The 21,519-nt window shown below is 37.1% G+C and overlaps 2 protein-coding genes across 6 annotated transcripts in view; one reads left to right on the top strand and one right to left on the bottom strand.

The window, feature by feature from the left end:
* Positions 1-20,499, bottom strand: part of XRCC4 (X-ray repair cross complementing 4) — a 268,609-nt gene extending 248,110 nt beyond the window's left edge. For 3 of the 4 annotated variants that reach the window (XM_029217656.1, XM_029217658.1, XM_029217659.1), the window contains exon 1: positions 20,319-20,417. The gene's annotated coding sequence lies outside the window, so the exon portion shown is untranslated. Of the gene's footprint in view, positions 1-20,318 lie in introns of all 4 variants that reach the window. The other variant, XM_029217657.1, reaches the window with a different exon arrangement.
* Positions 20,500-20,682: 183 nt separating this feature from the next.
* TMEM167A (transmembrane protein 167A) overlaps positions 20,683-21,519 on the top strand; it is a 32,941-nt gene continuing 32,104 nt past the window's right edge. Inside the window, exon 1 of one of the 2 annotated variants that reach the window (XM_029218400.1) lies at positions 20,683-20,724. In XM_029218400.1, coding sequence (XP_029074233.1) covers positions 20,722-20,724 — 3 coding nt within the window. In that variant the 5' untranslated portion in view covers positions 20,683-20,721. The remainder of the gene's footprint in view (positions 20,725-21,519) is intronic. The other variant, XM_029218399.1, reaches the window with a different exon arrangement.

The raw sequence follows: 21,519 nt of genomic DNA, 5'->3' as shown, positions 1-21,519 counted from the left end.
GGACAACCTGGAAGAAATGGGCAAATTCTTAGAAAGGTATAACCTTCGAAGTCTGAACCAGGAAGAAATACAAAATATGAACAGACCAATCACAAGTAATGAAATTGAAACTGAAATTAAAAGTCTTCCAACAAAAAAAAGTCCAGGACCAGATGGCTTCACAGGTGAATTCTATCAAACATTTAGAGAAGAGCTAACGCCAATCCTTCTCAAACTCTTCCAAAATATTGCAGAGGAAGGAACACTCCCAAATTCATTCTATGAGGCCAACATCACCCTGATACCAAAACCAGACAAAGGTATCACAAAAAAGAGAAAATAGTAGACCAATATCACTGATGAACATAGATGCAAAAATCCTCAACAAAATACTAGCAAACAGAATCCACCAACACATTAAAAGGATCATACACCATGATCGAGTGGGATTTATCCCAGGGATGCAAGGATTCTTCAACAGATGCAAGTCAATCAAAGTGATACACCATATTAACAAATTGAAGAAGAAAAACCATATGATCATCTCAATAGATGCAGAAAAAGCTTTCAAAAGAATTCAACACCCATTTATGATAAAAACTCTCCAGAAAGTGGAAATAGAGGGAACCTACCTCAACATAATAAAGGTTGTATACGACAAACCCACAGCAACTATCATTGTCAATGGTGAAAAACTGAAAGCATTTCCTCAAAGATGAGTAACAAGACAAGGATGTCTACTCTCGCCACTATTATTCAACATAGTTTTGGAAGTCCTAGACATGGCATTCAGAGAAGAAAAAGAAATAAAAGGAATAAAAATTGGAAAAGAAGAAGTAATACTGTCACTGTTTGCAGATGACATGATACTATACGTAGAGAATCCTAAAGATGCCACCAGAAAACTACTAGAGCTAATCAATGAATTTGGTAAAGTTACAGGATACAAAATTAATGCACAGAAATCTCTTGCACTCCTATACACTAATGACGAAAAATCTGAAAGAGAAATTGAGGAAACACTCCCATTTACCACTGCAACAAAAAGAATAAAATACCTAGGAATAAACCTACCTAGGGAGACAGAAGGCCTGTATGCAGAAAACTATAAGACACTGATGAAAGAAATTAAAGATAATACAAACAGATGGAGAGATATACCATGTTCTTGGATTGGAAGAATCAACATTGTGAAAATGACTATACTACCCAAAGCAATCTACAGATTCAATGCAATCCCCATCAAATTACCAATGGCATTTTTACAGAACTAGAAAAAAAATCTTCAAATTTGTATGGAGACACAAAAGACCCCGAATAGCCAAAGCAGTCTTGAGGGGAAAACACAGAGCAGGAGGAATCAGACTCCCTGACTTCAGACTACACTACAAAGCTACAGTAATCAAGACAATATGGTACTGGCACAAAAACAGAAATAGAGATCAATAGAACAAGATAGAAAGCCCAGAGATAAACCCATGCACCTATGGTCAACTAATCTATGACAAAGGAGGCAAGGATATACAATGGAGAAAAGACAATCTCTTCAATAAGTGGTGCTGGGAAAACTGGACAGCTGCATGTAAAAGAATGAAATTAGAACACTCCCTAACACCATACACAAAAATAAACTCAAAATGGATTCGAGGGCTTCCCTGGTGACGCAGCGGTTGGGAGTCCGCCTGCCGATAGAGGGGACACGGGTTCGTGCCCCCGTCGGGAAGATCCCACATGCCACGGAGCGGCTAGGCCCGTGATCCATGGCCGCTGAGCCTGCGCGTCCGGAGCCTGTGCTCCACAACAGGAGAGGCCACAACAGTGAGAGGCCCACGTAACCCAAAAAAAAAAAAAAAATGGATTTGAGACCTAAATGTAATACCAGACACTATAAAACTCTTACAGGAAAAGATAGGAAGAACACTCTTTGACATAAATCACAGCAAGATCTTTTTTGACCCACCTCCTAGAGTAATGGAAATAAAAACAAAAATAAACAAATGGGACCTTATGAAACTTAAAAGCTCTTGCACAGCAAAGGAAACTATAAACAAGACGAAAAGACAACCCACAGAATGGGAGAAAATATTTGCAAATGAATCAATGGACAAAGGATTAATCTCCAAAATATATAAACAGCTCATGCAGCTCAATATTAAAAACACAAACCCAATCCAAAAATGGGCAGAAGACCTAAATAGACATTTCTCCAAAGAAGACATACAGATGGCCAGGAAGCACATGAAAAGCTTCTCAACATCACTAATTATTAGAGAAATGCAAATCAAAACTACAAGGAGGTATCACCTCACACCAATTAGAATGGGCATGATCAGAAAATCTACAAACAACAAATGCTGGAGACGGTGTGGAGAAAAGGGAACCCTCTTGCACTGTTGATGGGAATGTAAATTGATAGAGCCACTATGGAGAACAGTATGGAAGTTCCTTAAAAAACTAAAAATAGAATTACCATATGACCCAGCAATCCTGCTACTGGGCATATACCCAGAAAAAACCATAATTCAAAAAGACACATGCATCCCAATGTTCACTGCAGCACTATTTACAATAGCTAGGTCATGGTAGTAACCTAAATGCCCATCGACAGATGAATGGATAAAGAAGGTGTGGTACATATATACAATGGAATATTACTCAGCCATAAAAAGGAACGAAATTGGGTTATTTGTAGAGACGTGGATGAATCTAGAGACTGTCATACAGAGTGAAGTAAGTCAGAAAGAGAAAAACAAATATCGTATATTAACGCCTATATGTGGAAACTCGAAAAATGGTACAGATGCACGGGTTTGCAGGGCAAAAACTGAGACACAGATGTAGAGCACAAATGTATGGACACGAAAGGGGGAAAGCAGCATGGGGTGGGGGTGTGATGAACTGGCAGATTGGGATTGACATGTATACACTAAAATGTATAAAATGGACAACTAATAAGAACCTGCTGTATAAAAAAATAAATGAAATAAAATTCAAAAATTTCAAAAAAAAAAGTGTAAGATACCTCTAAATTGGTAAGTTAGCAATAATTCTAATATCTACCTAAAGTTTACTCAGAAAATTATTCTTCTTCCCAGAAGAAAAAGACAGTTATAAAATAACCATACTTGTAGCCACATCAATTATATTAATAGTTTTTAAATATGAAATTTGTAGATTTTACTACATCATAATCACTGAAAAAATATAATTATTTTTAAATATTTCACTTAATCAAAAATTTTTCCTACATTGAGGTCTTCTTTGCCTAGATGTACTTAATTCTGAAATGCTTCATCCACTTGTAAATATTTTCTTTAGATCAATTAGGCAATACACTTAACATGCAGTAAATTATCCACATGGTCTGCAATTCTTAAATTCAAAAATTACTGGAAAATATGTGTTACTGTTTTTCTATGCCAATCATTGAAAAAGACATACTTAGAGGCTTACATAATTCTAATGGGCCCAAAACCACAATTCTGGGAGGGAAGAAGGTAATGGAAACTACTGATGAAGTTTTTTGCCTGTATAGAATTTATATGCACACACAAAGATACACACACACTTACACAGATTATTTTTTCTTAAATGTGGCTGAAGAACCCTGGCTATTTTTAGCATTAATGAAACTTAGAATTACTCTAAAACAGCAATTGGTTTCACTGTTATTTCTTAGCACGTTTGAAACAAGTGACAAATTTCTAATTATAGAAACAAGTTAATTTGAAATTCAATATTCCAGATGCCTATCAGTAAATCCTACTTTCACAATGATATAAAAGGCTTTAATCATAATAATGTTAAAAAAGACATTTAGGGGTCAGATTAGTTCTAACATCTTTGAATTATTCATGTTTCAAATATTTTCCAATTTTCTGATTAACTCTAGATACTCATCACAGAAACTAAACGATTTTATTTTAAAGATTCTATTCTAGTTAACTCAGATTTGAAATTTTGGATGCTACCTGTGGGCCACGCTTAGGAACTTAACATATTAATAGCTCAAATGTGACAACTCAGTACCCTATAAGTATTTTATGCCTCAATAGCCTTATAAATGTTTTTTTATATCAACTGAGTCTTAATTTCCTGATAATATACTATTTGAACCAGTTTTGAAAGCACTTCATTCTTTTACTTACTGAGGTCACCCTCTCATTAAATATCAAATACAAAACATCTAAGACTCCACCATAGAAACAGGAAAAAGGATGACTTGTAATGTCTTTTAAGATTCCGTAAGAGCGAATCAAGGATCTCTTTGCTTTCACCAGCACTGTAAATGGGAATAGTCAGCCATGGGTTTTTTGCCCCAAGACTAGTACTTGAAGAAAGGGGATGGAATTTTCAGAAGGAATGATTGATTAGGGCCATAAGAAAGCCTGTGTTTTGTTTTCTAAGGGCACTAAAGGTCAGACTAGTATCAGCACCTCTCCCAGCCAGAGCCAAGGATCTAAGACAAGCCTGCAGGTGGAAACAGTTGGGTCCCACCCCAATTTGTACATCAGTAGCTTTATTGAGAGCTCAGAACAGTTGAGAATTGAGAAGCTTATCTTTAGTACTTTGTGTCTTTGATACTTGGCTTCTCTCTTAGAAGAGAAATAAGTTGTTGGCTGATGTGATCTAGACTCTGAACAAATACCATTCACAGTTGCTTCTGAATAAACAAGACACTTTTTAAATTAGTTTACAAAGAATTTTGTATGCCCTTTTGGATGCTGATAAGAAGCAATGCAGAAGCCAATTCTCTTAGGTCAGCTCAAGTTAGTGACAACACTGTATCATTGATAACACCATTTTGAACTTGAGCTTCTTTTATTTTCCTTTATAGTGAGTTATGGCTTCCTTTCAAGCTGCTCGGGCTGCAGGTGTTCAAACTTCTGCAGCTCTGCCAAGGAGTCCTACTTATGGATCAGAAAGGGCTAAAAGCATGTTTCTAATGAAGCAATTAACTTAAGTGCCCCCTTGTTGAGAAAAGTAGGCTGATAACTAAAGTGAGTTCAGAATAAAGATTAGCACACAGCACATGATGTTAATAGTCTGTAATTAGATTCCTGATCACATTATTTTGTTTGACCTTCCTTTTTTTAAAAACGAGGAAAAGAAAAAAATATAAATTGTAAACCAAAAGTGTAGTGATAAATTTTTTTAAAGTTTATCATGTTACAAAAATTCAAGGATATATAAAAAGGAAAGACAGGTTTATACAACAGCCACTGACTGGGCTACTTAAAGACAAACATCATGTAACAATTTCAGAAAAGAAGACTATTTTATTTGTTCAGAACTTCTTTAAAAGCAATGACAATTCCTGTTTATCTTATCAGAATTCCCACACTGAGTATTTTTTAATTAATAATTTATTCCTAGCATTTTCATTATTAATGGCATGTCGATTTGCTGGTTGTTATCTATGTGACCAAAGGGTAAATTAAGGTCTTTTTGAAAAATGACCACAAAATCAATTTACCTTTAAATTTCCAAAGCAATTAAAACAAAACTAACCTTCTATAGAAGAAATGCTTTCCTGAAATAATGTTTTCAAGTTAGAATTTTCTAAACTTTAAGGGTAAAGAATTTACAGGATTCTTAAATACCTTTCTAATTATGTCAGGATTTTCTCCATTCGATTAAATTTGAAATGAAAGTAAGGTGACCATCTGTCCAGGCTTGCCTGAGATTTTCCCGGTTTTAACACTGAAAGTCCCATGTCCTAGGAAATCTCTCAACAACCCCAGGCAAACTAGGATGGTTGGTTAACCTAAGTAAGAGCAAAATATAATTAAGACTGTTGGTATAATCTTGTTCAAACACTTGTAATATACAGCTGATATTCAAGGAAGACATTAAATAAACAATCTGATGCTTCAGGAATAAAGCATTAGAACAATAAAATAAGTCTAAACCTAAAGTATCTTTGCCATGGTTACAGACTATTCTCAATTATCTCTTATGAGTATGGAATGCCAGCTGCTGGCATTCCAAATATCATATTACTGCTCATTTCCTCTGCTTATCTTTTACAAACACTAATAATCATTAGTTTCAGTGATTCGTTCAAATTCCACTTCCTCTCCTTTCTTTTCTCTTACCCAATGAAGTAAGTATTAAAAAACAATAAAATGGCCTGAATAAATTTCCCACATAAAATCTAACACCTAGAATTGGACTCAAAGTTCCAAGACTATGATTTCCTTTATATTCATCAAATGGACACTCTTGATTACAAACAACCTTGGCAGAAAGAATGAGAGTATACTTAACATTTTGGAAACTTTCTAAATGTTCACAACAATACTTCCATTCTGATTGCAGTTTCATATGAGAAAGACACTTAACAGAAATGAAGAAGTAAGATAGTACCTCAAATATAGTATTAGCTTAAGCAACAGTATTTTTTCATTAAGAATTTAACAATTATGATTTCTTAAGCCTCAAAACTTTGACCCTCTCTCATATTTTAATTTCAGAAAGAGTGAAGAGGTTCCTATGAAACACCATCAGTTAAGCTTACACACAGTTGTTGGGCTACACCATGCAGGCCTGCAAGGCCTGTACTTGCCCAGCTTCAAGACCGAAGAAAGAGCCTGGAGTCAGTAACAGAGACATGAGTGGTTTAATGTATAAGGGGAGTTTACATGTCTGAAGCAAGATCCTGGAGCAACACCTCACGAAGTGTGGCAGACAGCAGGTAGGATGTGATGGCAGGCTTCGCTCCAGGGGGGTGGGAAGGGGGAGGTTCCCAGTTATAGGGGAAACTGACATCAGGTGGGCTCCTCAACTACCAGGGAAACTAGCAGAGGGGCACCAGCCCCTCACTGCCCCTTGATGTGAACAATCACTAGCTGGGGCAGGGGCACATATGTAAGAAGGTTAGTCCTGTGAGGAGGGTGTAGGTGAAGCAGGCATTGGTTAAGCAGGGGATGTACAGATCAAGAGAATAGACATCTTAGGTAGCCTGATCAAAAAGATCAAAAGATTCAAGCCTTTTCTACTAGAAAAATGTGCTGCTCAGAACTGAAATGTAACTAAAAGCACTTGCATGGAAAAGAAACAAGACTTGTACTATACGTTTCCCCCACTCACAAATCCACCATTTACTTAAAACTACACCCATTTATCTGCCTATTTTCTAATGGCAAACAAGGGGATAAATGGTAAGACTGGGGTACAAATGAGAGTTAACCCTGAAAAAAAAAACCTACAACATATCCTCAATTGGTTACCCTACCTAATTCAGCCAAACAAAAATATTTAGGAACCATATGAAATTGCACATTTTTTAACCTATAAAAAAATGGCAATTTCACATGGTTCAAATAATACTAAGTTATACATGGCACATGATTACTTAACATACCTAACTGGATGAATAATTACATACTTATCTCCCATGCTGTAATTACTGAGTCTGAGTCATTTTCAAGCACATCCCTGAACATATTGTGGATAACTCTAGTGGGAGGAGATTCCAAGATCAAAGAAAAGATTCAATTCTGAGTCCCCTTATGTGATGCATTCTCAAATTGAATTGAAACTTTGTACCCCTAAAATTTAAATCAAGCCTTGTACAATTTAGAAGAGTACAAGTCCTAACACCAGGAGTGTCTTTTGTTTTTCATGAAGAGCCCCTTTCAATCATACCAGTGTTTATGCTAATGAGTTGACTTAGGGTGGGGTCACTAGATAGCCTCAGGATGTGGCTGGTCACCAGAAAGGCCAAAAGATTAAAGGGTTGGCACTTTCAGCCTCACCCCCACCTCAACTCCAGAGAGGAGTGTGGAGCTGGAGATTGAGCTCTATTAAAACTCTGGAACAAAGAAATTGGGGGAGGGGTGCTTCTGGGTTGGTGAACATATCAAAGTACTGGGAGAGCGGCTTGCCCAGTCAATGCACTGAAGCTCTGCACCCTAACCTATACCTTGTCCTATGCATCTCTTCCAGCTGTTCCTCAGCCGTATCTTTTTTACTGAACCAGTAAATAAAAGTAAAGTGTTTTAGTGTTTTCCTGAGTTCTGTAAGCCATTCTAGCAAATTATCAAACCTGAGGAGATGGTCATGGGAACCCCCAATTTATGGCAGGTCAGAAGTATGGGTGACCCGGGACTTGCAACTGGCATCTGAAGTGAAGGCAGTCTTGTGGGACTGAACCCTTTAACCTATGGAAACTGACACTAACTCCAGGTAGGCAGTGTAAGAATTAAACTGAATTTTTGGACACCTAGTTGGTATTGGAGAACTGGAGAATTGGTTATTGGTGCTGCAAAACACCCTAATGTGCCAAACAAAATAGCCTTAGTCCAGCTTTATTTAAGGCTATTGGTGTATATCCTCTACTAAATCGGAAATCAATTCTTTTGTCCCCAAGCTCTTGGAATAGGGAATCTTTACCTGAGAAATCTGGTCTTTTCTAATGTCACTGGATAAAGAGGCCCAGATTGGCCTCTCACAAAATAAGTGACTTTTGAAATATGACAAGTCATGCATAAATATTTATTTAGATCCTGCCAGACAACAGGTACTATGCTAGGTGCTGGGAATAGACCTATGAATAAAATAGCCATATCCCCTGACCTCAGAACATTTATACTCTCATGAATAGAAAGTCACATAAACACGTTACAAAACATTGAGGTTAAGAGCCATAAAGAGGTAGTAAGAGGCAACAGGGGAACCCAGATCAGACACACCCAGATTGCCAGTCATGGGAAGCTTTCTAGAGGAAATGAGATCTAAGACCTAAAGGCTGAGTAGGAATTCTGAATCCACCCTTGCAACTGCCCTTTTGCTTATGCTATTCCCTCTCCTAAAATATCTACCTCTAGTCTATACCTGTGAATATCTATCCATCCTTTCAAGGTCCAGAAGCATTGAAAGCAGTTATGATCAGCCTCCAAGGATCCCAGCTGTCAATCATCTTATTCTCCAACTGGAGAAAAAAGAAAGAAGGTCTAATATAGGGAAGATATCAGGATCATCGTGTTCAGAGAGATTCTTCCAGCTCTTCCTCCCGATGGAAGAGGGCCTGAGCTGAATTATGTCCATTGAATCACTCAACAGTGAGTTTAGAGTATATAGCTTCTGACTCTGAAATGGAATTTTGATAGCTTCAGAATTCTAGTACCACTCTGCTGACTTCCTATGGTTTGACCTCTACAACATTTGAATAAAGCAAGCAATGAAGTTAACCTAGATTAAAAGTCATTTGTTATTAAGGTATCAGAATTTTGGAGGCTGTGCTCCTACAGTGTGGAATGGCAGTGTCTGGCAGCCAACATCTGTAGCAGGCAGCAAAAAAACTAAGGTCACATAGCTAAGAAAGAGCCTCTTTGCATTACCATATTAATCAGAAAGATTAATCAATCCATTGTCTTTTTCTGACTACAACAAAACATCAATTTTGAAATTAAATCCTAAAAAGATTCTGAAATAGCACTGAATCAGAGATGTTCATCCTATAAAACAATGAAAGTCATCAACAAAATTCAAACTACAGAGTCATCAGTGATGATTTTTCTCATTAGGAAGAAGTTGGAAATACCACATTCTTTAGAAAATAAAAGAAATAATTATTTTTTAAACAAACACTTTTCCCAAAGAATTAATAAAATATTTAGTAACAAATGAAGCTACTTTGTGGAAGAGAAGTTTAATTTTGCAATGAAGAATTTAAAAAGCTGATCTGAAAAGCCATTCAAAGTTAGTTTCAGAGTCACTTAGTACATAGAACAAAACCAAAACTTTCCATAAATTGAAATAATGAACTGACATCAATTTGAGGGAAGCCAGTTAAAAAAAGTCCACTCCATTACCAGTCAAACATTCACTGAGGAAGCCCAATAAGAACTCCAGCAGATTTAAAAAAAAAAAAAAAAGGAATAATGCCTTCCCTCAGAAGCTTTTAATCCAGTTACAAGAACACGATAAAATAGAGTTCTACAAAATTATAACTAAAATACAAGGTAGTATATAATTTTGCTAGATGGGAGCTAAAGTAATAATAAAAAAAAGTAAGGAAGAGATACCTTAAATACATGGAAGATGATATATGAAGTTGCTACATTTTATAATGTAAAAAAAAAAATTACAGGCCCAGAATAAACAAAAACAAGAGATATTAAGAATATGTCCATATGAGGAATCCAATGTTTATAAAATAAAATTCCAATAATAAACTAGCAGATTCACTAAAAACAACAACAATGTAATCCAATGCCTTGAAAATTATCTTTAATTAACAAGTGAAACACATATTAGTAAATTCATTTCTTCCTGCATGAATACTCCTCTTTGGCCAAGATACAAGAATGTCCAATGAAACATAACAGAAAATATCCAGGAAGATGCCCACTGATATAAATCCTTTTCATTTTAAAAAGGGACCTAGCTCCAAACTAAATAAAGATGTACATCAAAATAAATGATCAAATTTTCAAAAACAAAATCATATTAAATTTTTTGTGTCTTTTAGTATGGTATCTTGCTTGCTCAGAAAACACAGACAAATGATGACCATGACCAATTTTACAGAACTGCTGTTATTTGGAAATGCCTAATTTTTGGTTAAACCTTGTTTGGAAATTATCTGTAATAGAGATATCTATTTAACTGATGGCCAATAAGATTCAATCAAGTTAGACTATTCTAGGACATGAAGATCATGGTTAGAGAGTTAGATGAAAACATTCAGTTCAGGTATATCTGGTTTAATATCTAAGGAGGTTCTTAGACTCAGGACAAAATGAAAAAGAGGGTGGTAATAATCTGAGAACAAAAACAACTAGATAAACACAGAAAAATTAAGGTACATATATATAGCTAATTAAAATGTACGATACAGATAGCGCTTTATTAAGTCATTAATTTATCCTAAAAACTCAAGGTATATGGTTGTCAGTGAGGGAGTGGAACAAAAATGAACTAAGCATATGTCATGAACTGTGCTGAGAATTTTACATATATTGTTTTAATCTTCAGAAGCATTCTAAAAACAAGAAAACTGAAATTCAGCAAGGTGTAGTAAAGACAGAAGTGTATTCAAAACTAGGTCTATCCAACACACTGCCTTAAAAGTGTCTCAACCCTAGACAGCCTCTTTATGAGTCTCATATTTAACTCTGCTTCTTAGCTCTCAGCCTCTCTCTGAATTTTCTCATTTTATACTATCAAGGTACTGAATTGCTTTTCCTTAACCTATGAACAAAGTATCACAATGTATTAACACAAATCTAAATCATGACCCGATGTATAACCCAAAATAACCCAGGTACAGACTTCAAATAGTAGAGGGAAAGTTCTTTATACAACTTTACTATACCTTCTCTACAAACAACTGCCTTATTTTAGATTATTCTAACCACAAACAGAATTTTCAAAGTATAGAGCCAATCCTTCTTCTACTAATGAGAACTCATGAAATTCTAAAGAAAAACATTCTTTGAGTCTATATGGTTCAAGACAGGAACTCCTAACATCACTTGTTTTAAAATTAGAGAAGTGAAGAGTTACTAGGGTAATGACAAATTTATGGCCAGTAAACATATCTATATATATAAGTATTCCTCTTCCCTTTCCCCACATTCTGACTTCTTTTATTTCCTAATACAAATTCTGTCTTAAAGCCAAATTTTGAGATATAAATAGAAAAGAATTCATAACCCACTGGCTTAACCAATACAAAAAAGAACTCATAACCCATTGGTTGCCTTGGTAAAAGCCATAAACCTCTACCTAGGATTACCTATGATATATTCATGCTAAAAAAAAAAAAAACAGTTCAACAGAATCAGATCAAACCTCTGATTTATAGGAAACACAAGGGATGAAGGAACATGTTAAATGGCACTAAAGGGATGCAATCAGCAAAATCTAACAGTGGGACACTTCATGGGGCAACTGACAGTTTTTTCAACAAATAAACTTCAGTGCAAAAGGGAGAGAAGGGTTGGACTATTTAAGTTAAAAGAGACTTAAAAGCCATAAGCAACTGCAATTTAAAGACCTTATTTAAATCTTGACTCAACCAACAAACTATTAAAATTTATGAAGTAGTAATTTGAGGAATTTGAAGACAGATTAGGTACTTGGTAGTACTAGGGAATTACTGTTAATTTTTTAAGCTATGTTAATAGAATTGTGGTTATGTTTTCTACAGTGTCCTTACTTTTTAAAGATACATGTTAGAATATTTACAGGTAATATGATGTCTGGGATTGTTTAAAAATAATTTAGAAAAGAAGAGTGAAGTTTGAGTAAGATATAAATGAAATGAGATGGGCCATGAGTTGATACTTGTTGTGCTAGATAATAGGAACCTATTATTCTCTCTACTGTTACATATGTTTGAAATTTTCCATAATAAAATGTATAAAAAGAAAATTGGTAAGCCGTGACAAAGTGAGAGAGTGGCATGGACATATATACACTACCAAACGTAAAATAGATAGCTAGTAGGAAGCAGCCACATAGCACAGAGAGATCAGCTCGGTGCTTTGTGACCACCTAGAGGGGTGGGATAGGGAGGGTAGGAGGGAGGGAGACGCAAGAGGAAAAAGATATGGGAACATATGTATATATATATAACTGATTCACTTTGTTATAAAGCAGAAACTAACACACCATTGTAAAGCAATTATACTCCAATAAAGATGTTTAAAAAATAAAATAAAAAGAAGGAAAAAGAAAAGTGTTTTCAAAAAAGTGTTCTTTGACCATCAGGATAATTGTTTGTATAGGGTACTTCTGTAAAAAAGAAAAAGTCGTCTATTAGAAATTTATTCTTACATATATAATTTAATACTTCAAAATTTAGGAGCCTATCTAAAGAAGTATGGAACTCATTATTGGTCCTAGTAAATACTCCTACCTGATAAACATTACACTAGGGATACTAGTGCATAATGCATTGTTGAATTTTATTATACAATAATGAATCAAAGATACTAAGGATAAAAAAATCTGTTTTGTATAATCAACTGAAAAGCTGATAATAAAAATACCTAAATTATTTCAATATTTATCGGCTATACATTAATAATTTGGTCTTTGGACTTCCCTGGTGGTCCAGTGGTAAAGAATCTGCCTTCCAATGCAGGAGACGTGAGTTCGATCCCTGGTCGGGAAACTAAGATGCCACATGCCGCAGGGTAACTAAGGCCATGCACCACAACTACTGAGCTCGCACGCCTCAACTAGAGCCCACGTGCAGCAAACTACAGAGCCCATGCACTCTGGAGCCCATGCACCACAACCAGAGAGAAAGCCCGCACGCCACAACGAAAAAGATCCTGCGTGCCTCAACGAAGATCCCGCGTGCCGCAATTAAGACCCAACGCAGCCAAAAAATAAAAAGAAAATAAATAATAAAATAAAATAAATATTTTAAAACATAGTAATTTGGTCTTAAGGCCAAAATGTATAAAAAATTTTAATTGAACAAAATATTCAATATGAATCATAAATATATTCAAAGATTGCACAGAATATCCACAATAAAGAAACCAGAAATAATAATTGTACTGAAACTTTCCAAAATTTCCCATCCTATGGCACATCATTAGACTCATGACATCTTTGATTTTTTTATCTAAACAATATAAGTCAAATACCTATTATAGTTCCTGGCTCGTAATCAATAAACGATTCTAACTTAAATGGCTGAATTCATTTAATCTGTACCAATTTGAATGACTCTAGTTTATACTTTTCCTCCTCCATTCTCAACTGAAGAGTTCTGTATTATTAGCTGTCACTAAACGTTGGTCAGAGAATGCCATCAGTGTCTTGGTCCATGCCCCACCACAATTCAGGTTAAAAGTGCTCATTCACCCAACATTTAGAGAGAATTTGTTGATTTTTGTTACCCAATACAGACTCCCTACTGGTAGCAATAAAACTTCGAGTGACCCCCCTCACATCTGCTATTCTTATCCACAGGCTATGAGCAAGCTGACTTTTGGCCCCAAGTTCCAGCAGAACACAGACCCGGGCTAAACCAACATTACATTTTAATCCCCAGCAGCTGATTCAAAGATGAGCACGTGATTCAAGTTAGGACAACTAAGGCCAGTAAGGCTCAATTTCAGGACTTTTATTTGCATATAAAGGATAGATACTCTTCTCTACTGGATTTGGTGTTATGATGCTGTAAGACTGGAGCTGTTGGGAACAAAACCAAGAGAGCAGAAAGTAGAACTGAGGGGTGGTCAGATCTGATTTCAGCAGCACCAGAATCTAGATCTAACTGTGAATGTTTTAGGTGTGAGGCCAAGAAATTCCTTTTTCCTTAAGCTACCTGTGTCAGTCTTTGGAATCAGGCATATTTCAGGACAAATCTTCATTGTCATTCATTGGTTATGTGAATTATCTCAAAGTACGTGCAAAACAGTTGTAAGTAAGCAAATGTATATACTCTATCAGTGGTATAAGTACACACTTTGGGAAACACTCTATTAAACATAATATTCAATACCAAACAGGAAGTTTTACATTTTCAGCTTTATATGCTTCCATTCTTATCAAATCCAAAACACATGGCATTTCAAAAACACTGGGATTTTGTTGTCACTACATAAGAAATAACCAGTAAACAGGTGGTTCAAGAAGACAACTGGTAAATATTTTGCATAAGGCGCTAATGATTCTAGAAAAAAAATCATAATATGTCTATTCAAAACAAAGGTTCAAGTCTTGGTTACAGGGCAAAAAATGTTTCCCAAGTTTTAAAAATCACTAATTAATATTCTAATGTCTTCTCCTTAAAACTCAACATCTTACCTCAAAATATTGGCAAAGCCTCCCCAAAAGAGGGATCGAATCAATTTAAATTTTAAAATTGTGTTTTTGCTTTTGTCTTTAATGCACTGAAAATAGATCAAAAGCCTTTTATGAACCTCTAAGCAAAGCTGTTTCTTCATGTTTATCAAGTTATTTATAGAAACAAATGTAGCTTCTGCAAGAATATATGACCTCAATTGTACTTTGGATTCACTGTTCACAATATAAACATAACATTACAATATGGTAACATGATTAGATTACTGTACAAAAGCCATCAATCTTTGCTATCAGAAAAGAGAAGCAATGAGAGGACCAGTTCCAATACCCATGGTTTATGCTCTTCTAGGACTGCTTGGACTATTATTATTCTAAGAATGTTAAGTTTAACCTTCTAGAGGTCTGCAAAATAGATGTAACATTGTTTGTGTGGTTCCAATGACTTGATATAAAGGTTTCAAGCATCTATTTTTCACCAAGTGCTCTGTTATATTACAGTGATATTCATATGGGAATTAACAGCAGTGACCTGTGATACTCAATCAAACATATTGACTTTACTTGCTCATTACCCTACAGATTTTCTTCTGAGACATAGTGTTCAGATAATAACCAGGACAAATTTCTTCATTACAGTTAAACTTCAGAAGCTCATGTTTTCTCTATTGATAAATTCTCAGAGCACAAACTTTCTGTTCCCAAAAGTAATACCTAAGGCATGATGAGCCAATTTCTGTAAGAATAATGCTTAAAATGAAGAGGTTGGTTCCTAAACACAATATTATGGCAAGATTTTGTTTTATTCATTTTAGAGATGAGTATCACAGCACCACTAATTTACAAAGTTATAAATTGCAACCATGCTGTAATTTTTTAAAAAACACAAGTTAAACCTACATATAGAACTATATTAATATACTATATTATACATGTATCTACCTACAAATTATCAAAGAAGCATCAATAATTTTTTTAAATTTAACTTTTGAAGTGCCCTAAAGTTTAGACAGATGTTATCCTACTTTCTCTGAGATTTTCTCTGAGCAGCTGTTCATTTGGACATGCTCCTTATTTATTGATATACTGTGTTCAATGCTAGTGTCACATTTCTTAAACAGGAACTTGGCAACTTCCAAATTCTATGGTAAATATTGACATATCTCAGCATGTCAATATTTATACTGTCAGGACACTTTGATGAGCCTCTTCAACAATGGCTGCATCTTATTTCTTGGCAGCCACTTGTTTCTGTTCCAACTGAGCAAGATCTTTCTTTATTCAATAAAATTCTCACTAACTGTTCAGACAAAATTACAAGTAAGCTAATAGCATCCTCTCACACAAAGACCAGATTGAACTCCTTGCTTATTTCAACATTTTGGTCACTTCTGCAGGGTTAGTAAAGCTCAAAGAAACAAGGCACAAATTCAGGAGTGTACTCCAAGTAATACTTGTTTTTGACTGCAGCAATTCCAAGCCTAATCATCATTTTCAACCCCATTGCTAAGGGTGAAAGCCGCCGAAGCCTTTTCAGAATTTATAGAATTAAATTATTTCCTTTTTTGTTAGTCCTAAAAGCTAGACAAATTTATAAAAGATTGGTTTACAGACTGCAACAATGATGATGATATTCAGAGAGAAGTTTGAATCCAGAATGCCTGCCATAAAAGGTAGTTGTAAAGTCTGGCTCATTATCTAGAATTAAACAGTGTTTTATATGCAGAATTAGTGTACCTAACTTTTGTGCCAAGTATCAGAAATCATGTTAACAAACTAACCATCATTAACTCAATCTTAAGAGCAAATTTCCATCACTGGGAGAAAATCTGTGCACTACCTTGTAAATACCCTGGGATTCCCCAATAGCACAAAAGCAAAAGTTTAATTTAAAGCTATTGGCAATACTGGCATCTAGTAAAAGCATGAAAGCCTCATCAACAGTTAGGAATTCTCACACAGATTTTTTTCTTTTGGCAACGAAAGTCTCAGTGGTGTTTTTCTTCTAGAAAGAGCCCAATTTTATCAATATTAAAAATTTGCTGGGCTTCCCTCGTGGCGCAGTGGTTGAGAGTCCGCCTGCCGATGCAGGGTACATGGGTTCGTGTTCCGGTCCGGGAAGACCTCACATGCCGCGGAGCGGCTAGGCCCGTGAGCCATGGCCGCTGAGCCTGCGCGTCCGGAGCCTGTGCTCCGCAACGGGAGATGCCACAACAGTGAGAGGCCCGCGTAACGCAAAAAAAAAAAAAAAAAAAAAATTTGCTGACTATAATAACCCTCTGTTCACTGATTTCTGCCAGTGTTTTAGAAAAAGACACAACTCACTTTCTCATCAGCTTCACAAAGGACAAGGAACAAACTGCCCAGGGCTATAAAATGCATTAATTACCTCCTACTAGTACAAAAAGATCTAGCTTGAAGATAGCCACCTTCTTTCTTGAAAACAAGGTATTGCAAATAAAGCATTGATTTTATACTCAGAAGACCAGATTAAAATCAAAACTCTACGGCTTCGTAGCTGAGTGACTTTGGGCATGCCATTAATGCATTAAAATGTTCACTGACTACATCCTATGTACCAGGCTTTCATATCTCAAAGATGAGTAAGACATATCCCCAGCTCTCTGGTGAGATAGAAACACCCAAAGAGGATTATTATACAAGCTTGTAAAGTGCAGACGCAGGGTGGGAGCTCATCTGAAAAGTAGCACGTTAACCAGCCTGAAATTTCAGGGGAGGCTTCCTTGAGTTATATCTGATGTAAATCTTAAAAGGTGGAAAAGGTTTAGGAGTGGAAGGAAAAAGATAAGGAAACACATTCCAGGCAGAAGAAGCTGCACGAGCAAAGGCTTGGAGACGAGAAATAGCAATGATATATGGAAATGAACAATTCACAGTTTCAGACTGACTGCTGACACTAACAAGAGCATTTGGGGGAGCAATAGCCATGTTGAAGGGATCTCAAGAAAGAACAGTAGAAGGGAAATTGGGACTTGGAGCATAGAAACTCCTTAAAGGATTTTTGCTCCTTAAAGGATATTTTGCTCAGAGGAGCAAATAAATGGGGTTGGAAGTAGAGAAAAGTTAAAAGAAGCATTTCTTAAGGTGAAAGAAATAACATGCAGGTCAATCAAAATTTTATGGGTCTTAATCTAAGAGCCATGGGGAAAGAGAATTTAAAAAGAGGGAGGGCTTTCCTGGTGGTGCAGTGGTTGAGAGTTCACCTGCCGATGCAGGGAACACGGGTTCGTGTCCCGGTCTGGGAAGATCCCACACGCCGCGGAGGGGCTAGGCCCGTGAGCCATGGCCTCTGAGCCTGCGCTCCACAACTGGAGAGGCCACAACAGTGAGAGGCCCACGTACCACAAAAAAAAAAAAAGAGGGAGGAAAAAAAGGACAAAGACGAACACTAGGTAACAAAGAACTTCAACCTCAGTCTATGGAGACTAGTTGAGGATCAAAGAAAACGAGTTAAGTAAAACCACTGTCTTTTAATATATGTGAATATCATTGAATGAGGGAAAAAAAGGAAGTAAGATAAAAGGAAATAACGCTATCAATACTAGACACAAAGTAAAAAGAGAAGAGGGAAGAAAGTGGTCTGGTGGTATAAAAGTGATACCAATTTAATTTTAAAAACCATTAATTTAAAAAACCTTTTATTGAGTGCCTAACATGCAAGTCAATCAGCCCTCCACCATTATCCCTCCCTTCAAAGAGTTTTTAATTTAGTGAAGAAAGCCAGGCACACAACAGGCAACCCTTACTGAGTGCTTAGTGTATGTCCAATACCTGGCTAGATGACTTACTTGTAATAACTCATTTAATCCTTACAATACTGGGGAAGCCTATGCATTCTCTCCACAAAAAAACATAAATACATACTATTTTTGCATACAATCCTACTGAACCTATGAAACCAAAGTTAAAAATACTCTTCTGGATGCAGGAGAGACAATAATTTTTGAAGAAGGAAATGATAGTCAGATTTCATTTTTAGTAAGTAAGAAAATGATCCAAGATAGTTTGAAATGAGAATCCACAGCAGAGCTATGGAAAGTAGACTTTTGAAACAGCAATGTAAGATAGTACTTACATTAGTTCACTGGCAGTGAAAACCAAGAGCAGGGAGTTTATGTGCTTAACGACCATATAGCTCAATTACCACCTCCCTAGAGATCTTGCTACACATCAGATTAACTTTGTTTGCTGTGATACATGAAAAACAAACTACACATTTATGTATGTTCAACCTTATCTATTGCTATTTGGGCTCCTCTATGGGTAACTTTAAAATAACTGACATTGTTCTTTCCTATTTTGCAGCTGAAGTACATAAGAGCCCATGGCCTAAAATTAATTCAAATCCATAAATATAGTACATCAATTGTGATCTCTAACAACTTCAGTTTCCTGGTGCACTTCAGGTATTACACATTACCCTAAGCGTTCCTAAAGATGAAGACAATCTTCACATGAAAGCAAAATGTCTGCAGACACAGTTACTACTTTAGAAGCCAAGCTTGAGGAATTGCACAACATAATTTCCATAACTAAGCCAAGGCTATTTAATTTGAATGGCAAGACTTGCAAGATATACTCTAAAGCAATCACAAGCCAGAGCATTATGGCTTGTTTTTTGATAGGAGGAGGGTACGGTACGTTTTTATACATTTCTTATTCCCCTCTTCCCCATGCCCATTAAATTTCTGGAAGGAACAGGCCATCTTTATCCCTCTGCTGCACTCTCATGATCCCATGAATAAAGCTTAGTCAAATATTTGCTAAATTTGTGTATTGGACCAACTCTTCACAATTCAATAGATTCAAAAGTAAAGTTAGTTATGGTTAAAAAAAAAAAAAAAAAAGAAAACGTGTTGGGCTGTGGCCAACGATGTAATCACAGGAGAAACCCAAATGTTCTAATCACTGTGTTGCCCTGAATATAGAAGAGTCTCATAGTTTGGCCAAGAACAGCACATAAATCAACACCTCATGTGAGTTTCCTTTCCTCTTTTTCTCTATCCCACTTTAAGTCAAAGCATTAAAAAAACTGATAACATTTTAAAAAGAATCTCGGGGTGGGGGGGAATAAAGCCTTATCTAATGGGATTATTAAAATTAGAGAAAGCTAAAGAATAATACTACTGATTAAAAGAAAAAGTTGGCATGTTATTGATCTTGCAGCTGGACTCCTTCTCTGGAGTACCTAATCAACTACTGAACTCAGGAAACGCAGTTCCTTTCCATTTGTTACCACAGAAAGTTCTTTCCTGACCCCAACGGGCCTAGTACGTTTCAGCCCCAGATGGAACCCATTTACAAAACGCCAATGTTAGAGAAATGATCCAACACCTTCTCAACACAACCCACCGAATTCAAGTGTCCTCCTAATCCCACAACTTTACAGGGCATTTCAAAGGCGCTTTACATTACAAAGAATCTCTCAGGTGCAAAGGGAGAAACTGAAAAGGGAGCCCAGGAGATGAACGCCCTGCGTGTAAGCCCAGGGGACCCAGGTGTTCCCGAAGAGCCCATAAACAGAAGGGCCAAAAGCTTACACATCGTAGGGGGGGAATCCAAGCAGGAATAAATTTGCGCGCTGCGGAGCTCTACAAAGCTAAAAAAGAAAAGAACTAGACTACCGAGGCAGTCGCCACTTCCGGACCCTACTTGTCAGTAACTCCACTTCCGGTCTCCTCCAAAAGGCCCGCTCCACAGGCAGACATCCAGCAGCCAATGAGAGTGTCATTTACTTCCGCGGGGCTGAATGACGTCATTTACACCCCGCCCTTTCCGGTAGAGAGGAGCCTATCGTAGAGTTTGAGACGTGCGGCTCCGGAGGAGGTACCCTGACAGGCCCAACCAGACCGCGGAAGGAGCGAGAAAGGCAAGTCGGGCCTGCACGCCTCTTCCGCCCAGGGCCCGGAAGGGTGATGTGGCTGGGGTTTCGCCGGCCTCACTATGGTAAGAACCGGGGTTTCGGGGTCGCGGCTGAGCTTTGTGAAGGGGCTGCGGGCCCGCACAAGGGCTGGAGGGTTGGGCGGCGATCCCGGGTCCCCGGCTAGGGAACCCTGTCACTAACTTGATTTTCCCGGGCCTCGGAGGATGCACAGGCCCGGGAGCCATGTGGCTCCTCCACGTCCAACCAGGGAGAACCGGCAGCCCAAGAAAGACCCCGGGGCCGCGGAACCCCTCCTCACAAGCCGAGGCCACTTTCCTGACTTGTTTCGAAGAAGTGCGCTGGTCTGGTTTAACCCATCAGTTATTTAGACTCTTTGTGGTCATTTTGAGGCATTAGGACTGCCCAGGTTTGCGCTTGTTATGTTGCGGCGCCTTATCTCTCTGCGGGCCTGATCCAGGTTTTTATTTCCCTGCTGTCAAATAAACCCCAAGTGCTACACCTTAATTTTCACATGTTGAATTAGTAGCCTTTTAGGTTCCTCCAACTCCATTCTCTCAACTTTAGAGATGCTACTTTATGAGCTATATTTTAATGATTGGAGTTGTCTGTGGAGGTGGCTTCTCTTCTAGGAGCTTAATGTGCTTGGAGTGTGTCTGGCCTCGGGCCTTCCTCCCCTTCCACACATTAAGAGGGTTTTATGTGTTACTTTGTCTTATTGCAGATTCCTTTAATAGTTTGGGTCTTTTAGAAAAGCTTGAAATAAGTCACAGAAGTTCGCAAAATGCTTACGTCTCCAGGTTGAGAAAAATAAAGCCAGCATAGGCAGAGGACAGATATAATAATCAGTAGTAATAGCA

The sequence above is a fragment of the Monodon monoceros genome, unplaced genomic scaffold, assembly GCF_005190385.1.
Source record: "Monodon monoceros isolate NGI ecotype Baffin Bay Population unplaced genomic scaffold, NGI_Narwhal_1 Super_Scaffold_12, whole genome shotgun sequence".
Lineage (NCBI taxonomy): Eukaryota > Metazoa > Chordata > Mammalia > Artiodactyla > Monodontidae > Monodon > Monodon monoceros.
Note: the sequence above shows the minus strand (reverse complement) of the source record. Positions and strands in the feature narration are given on the sequence as shown.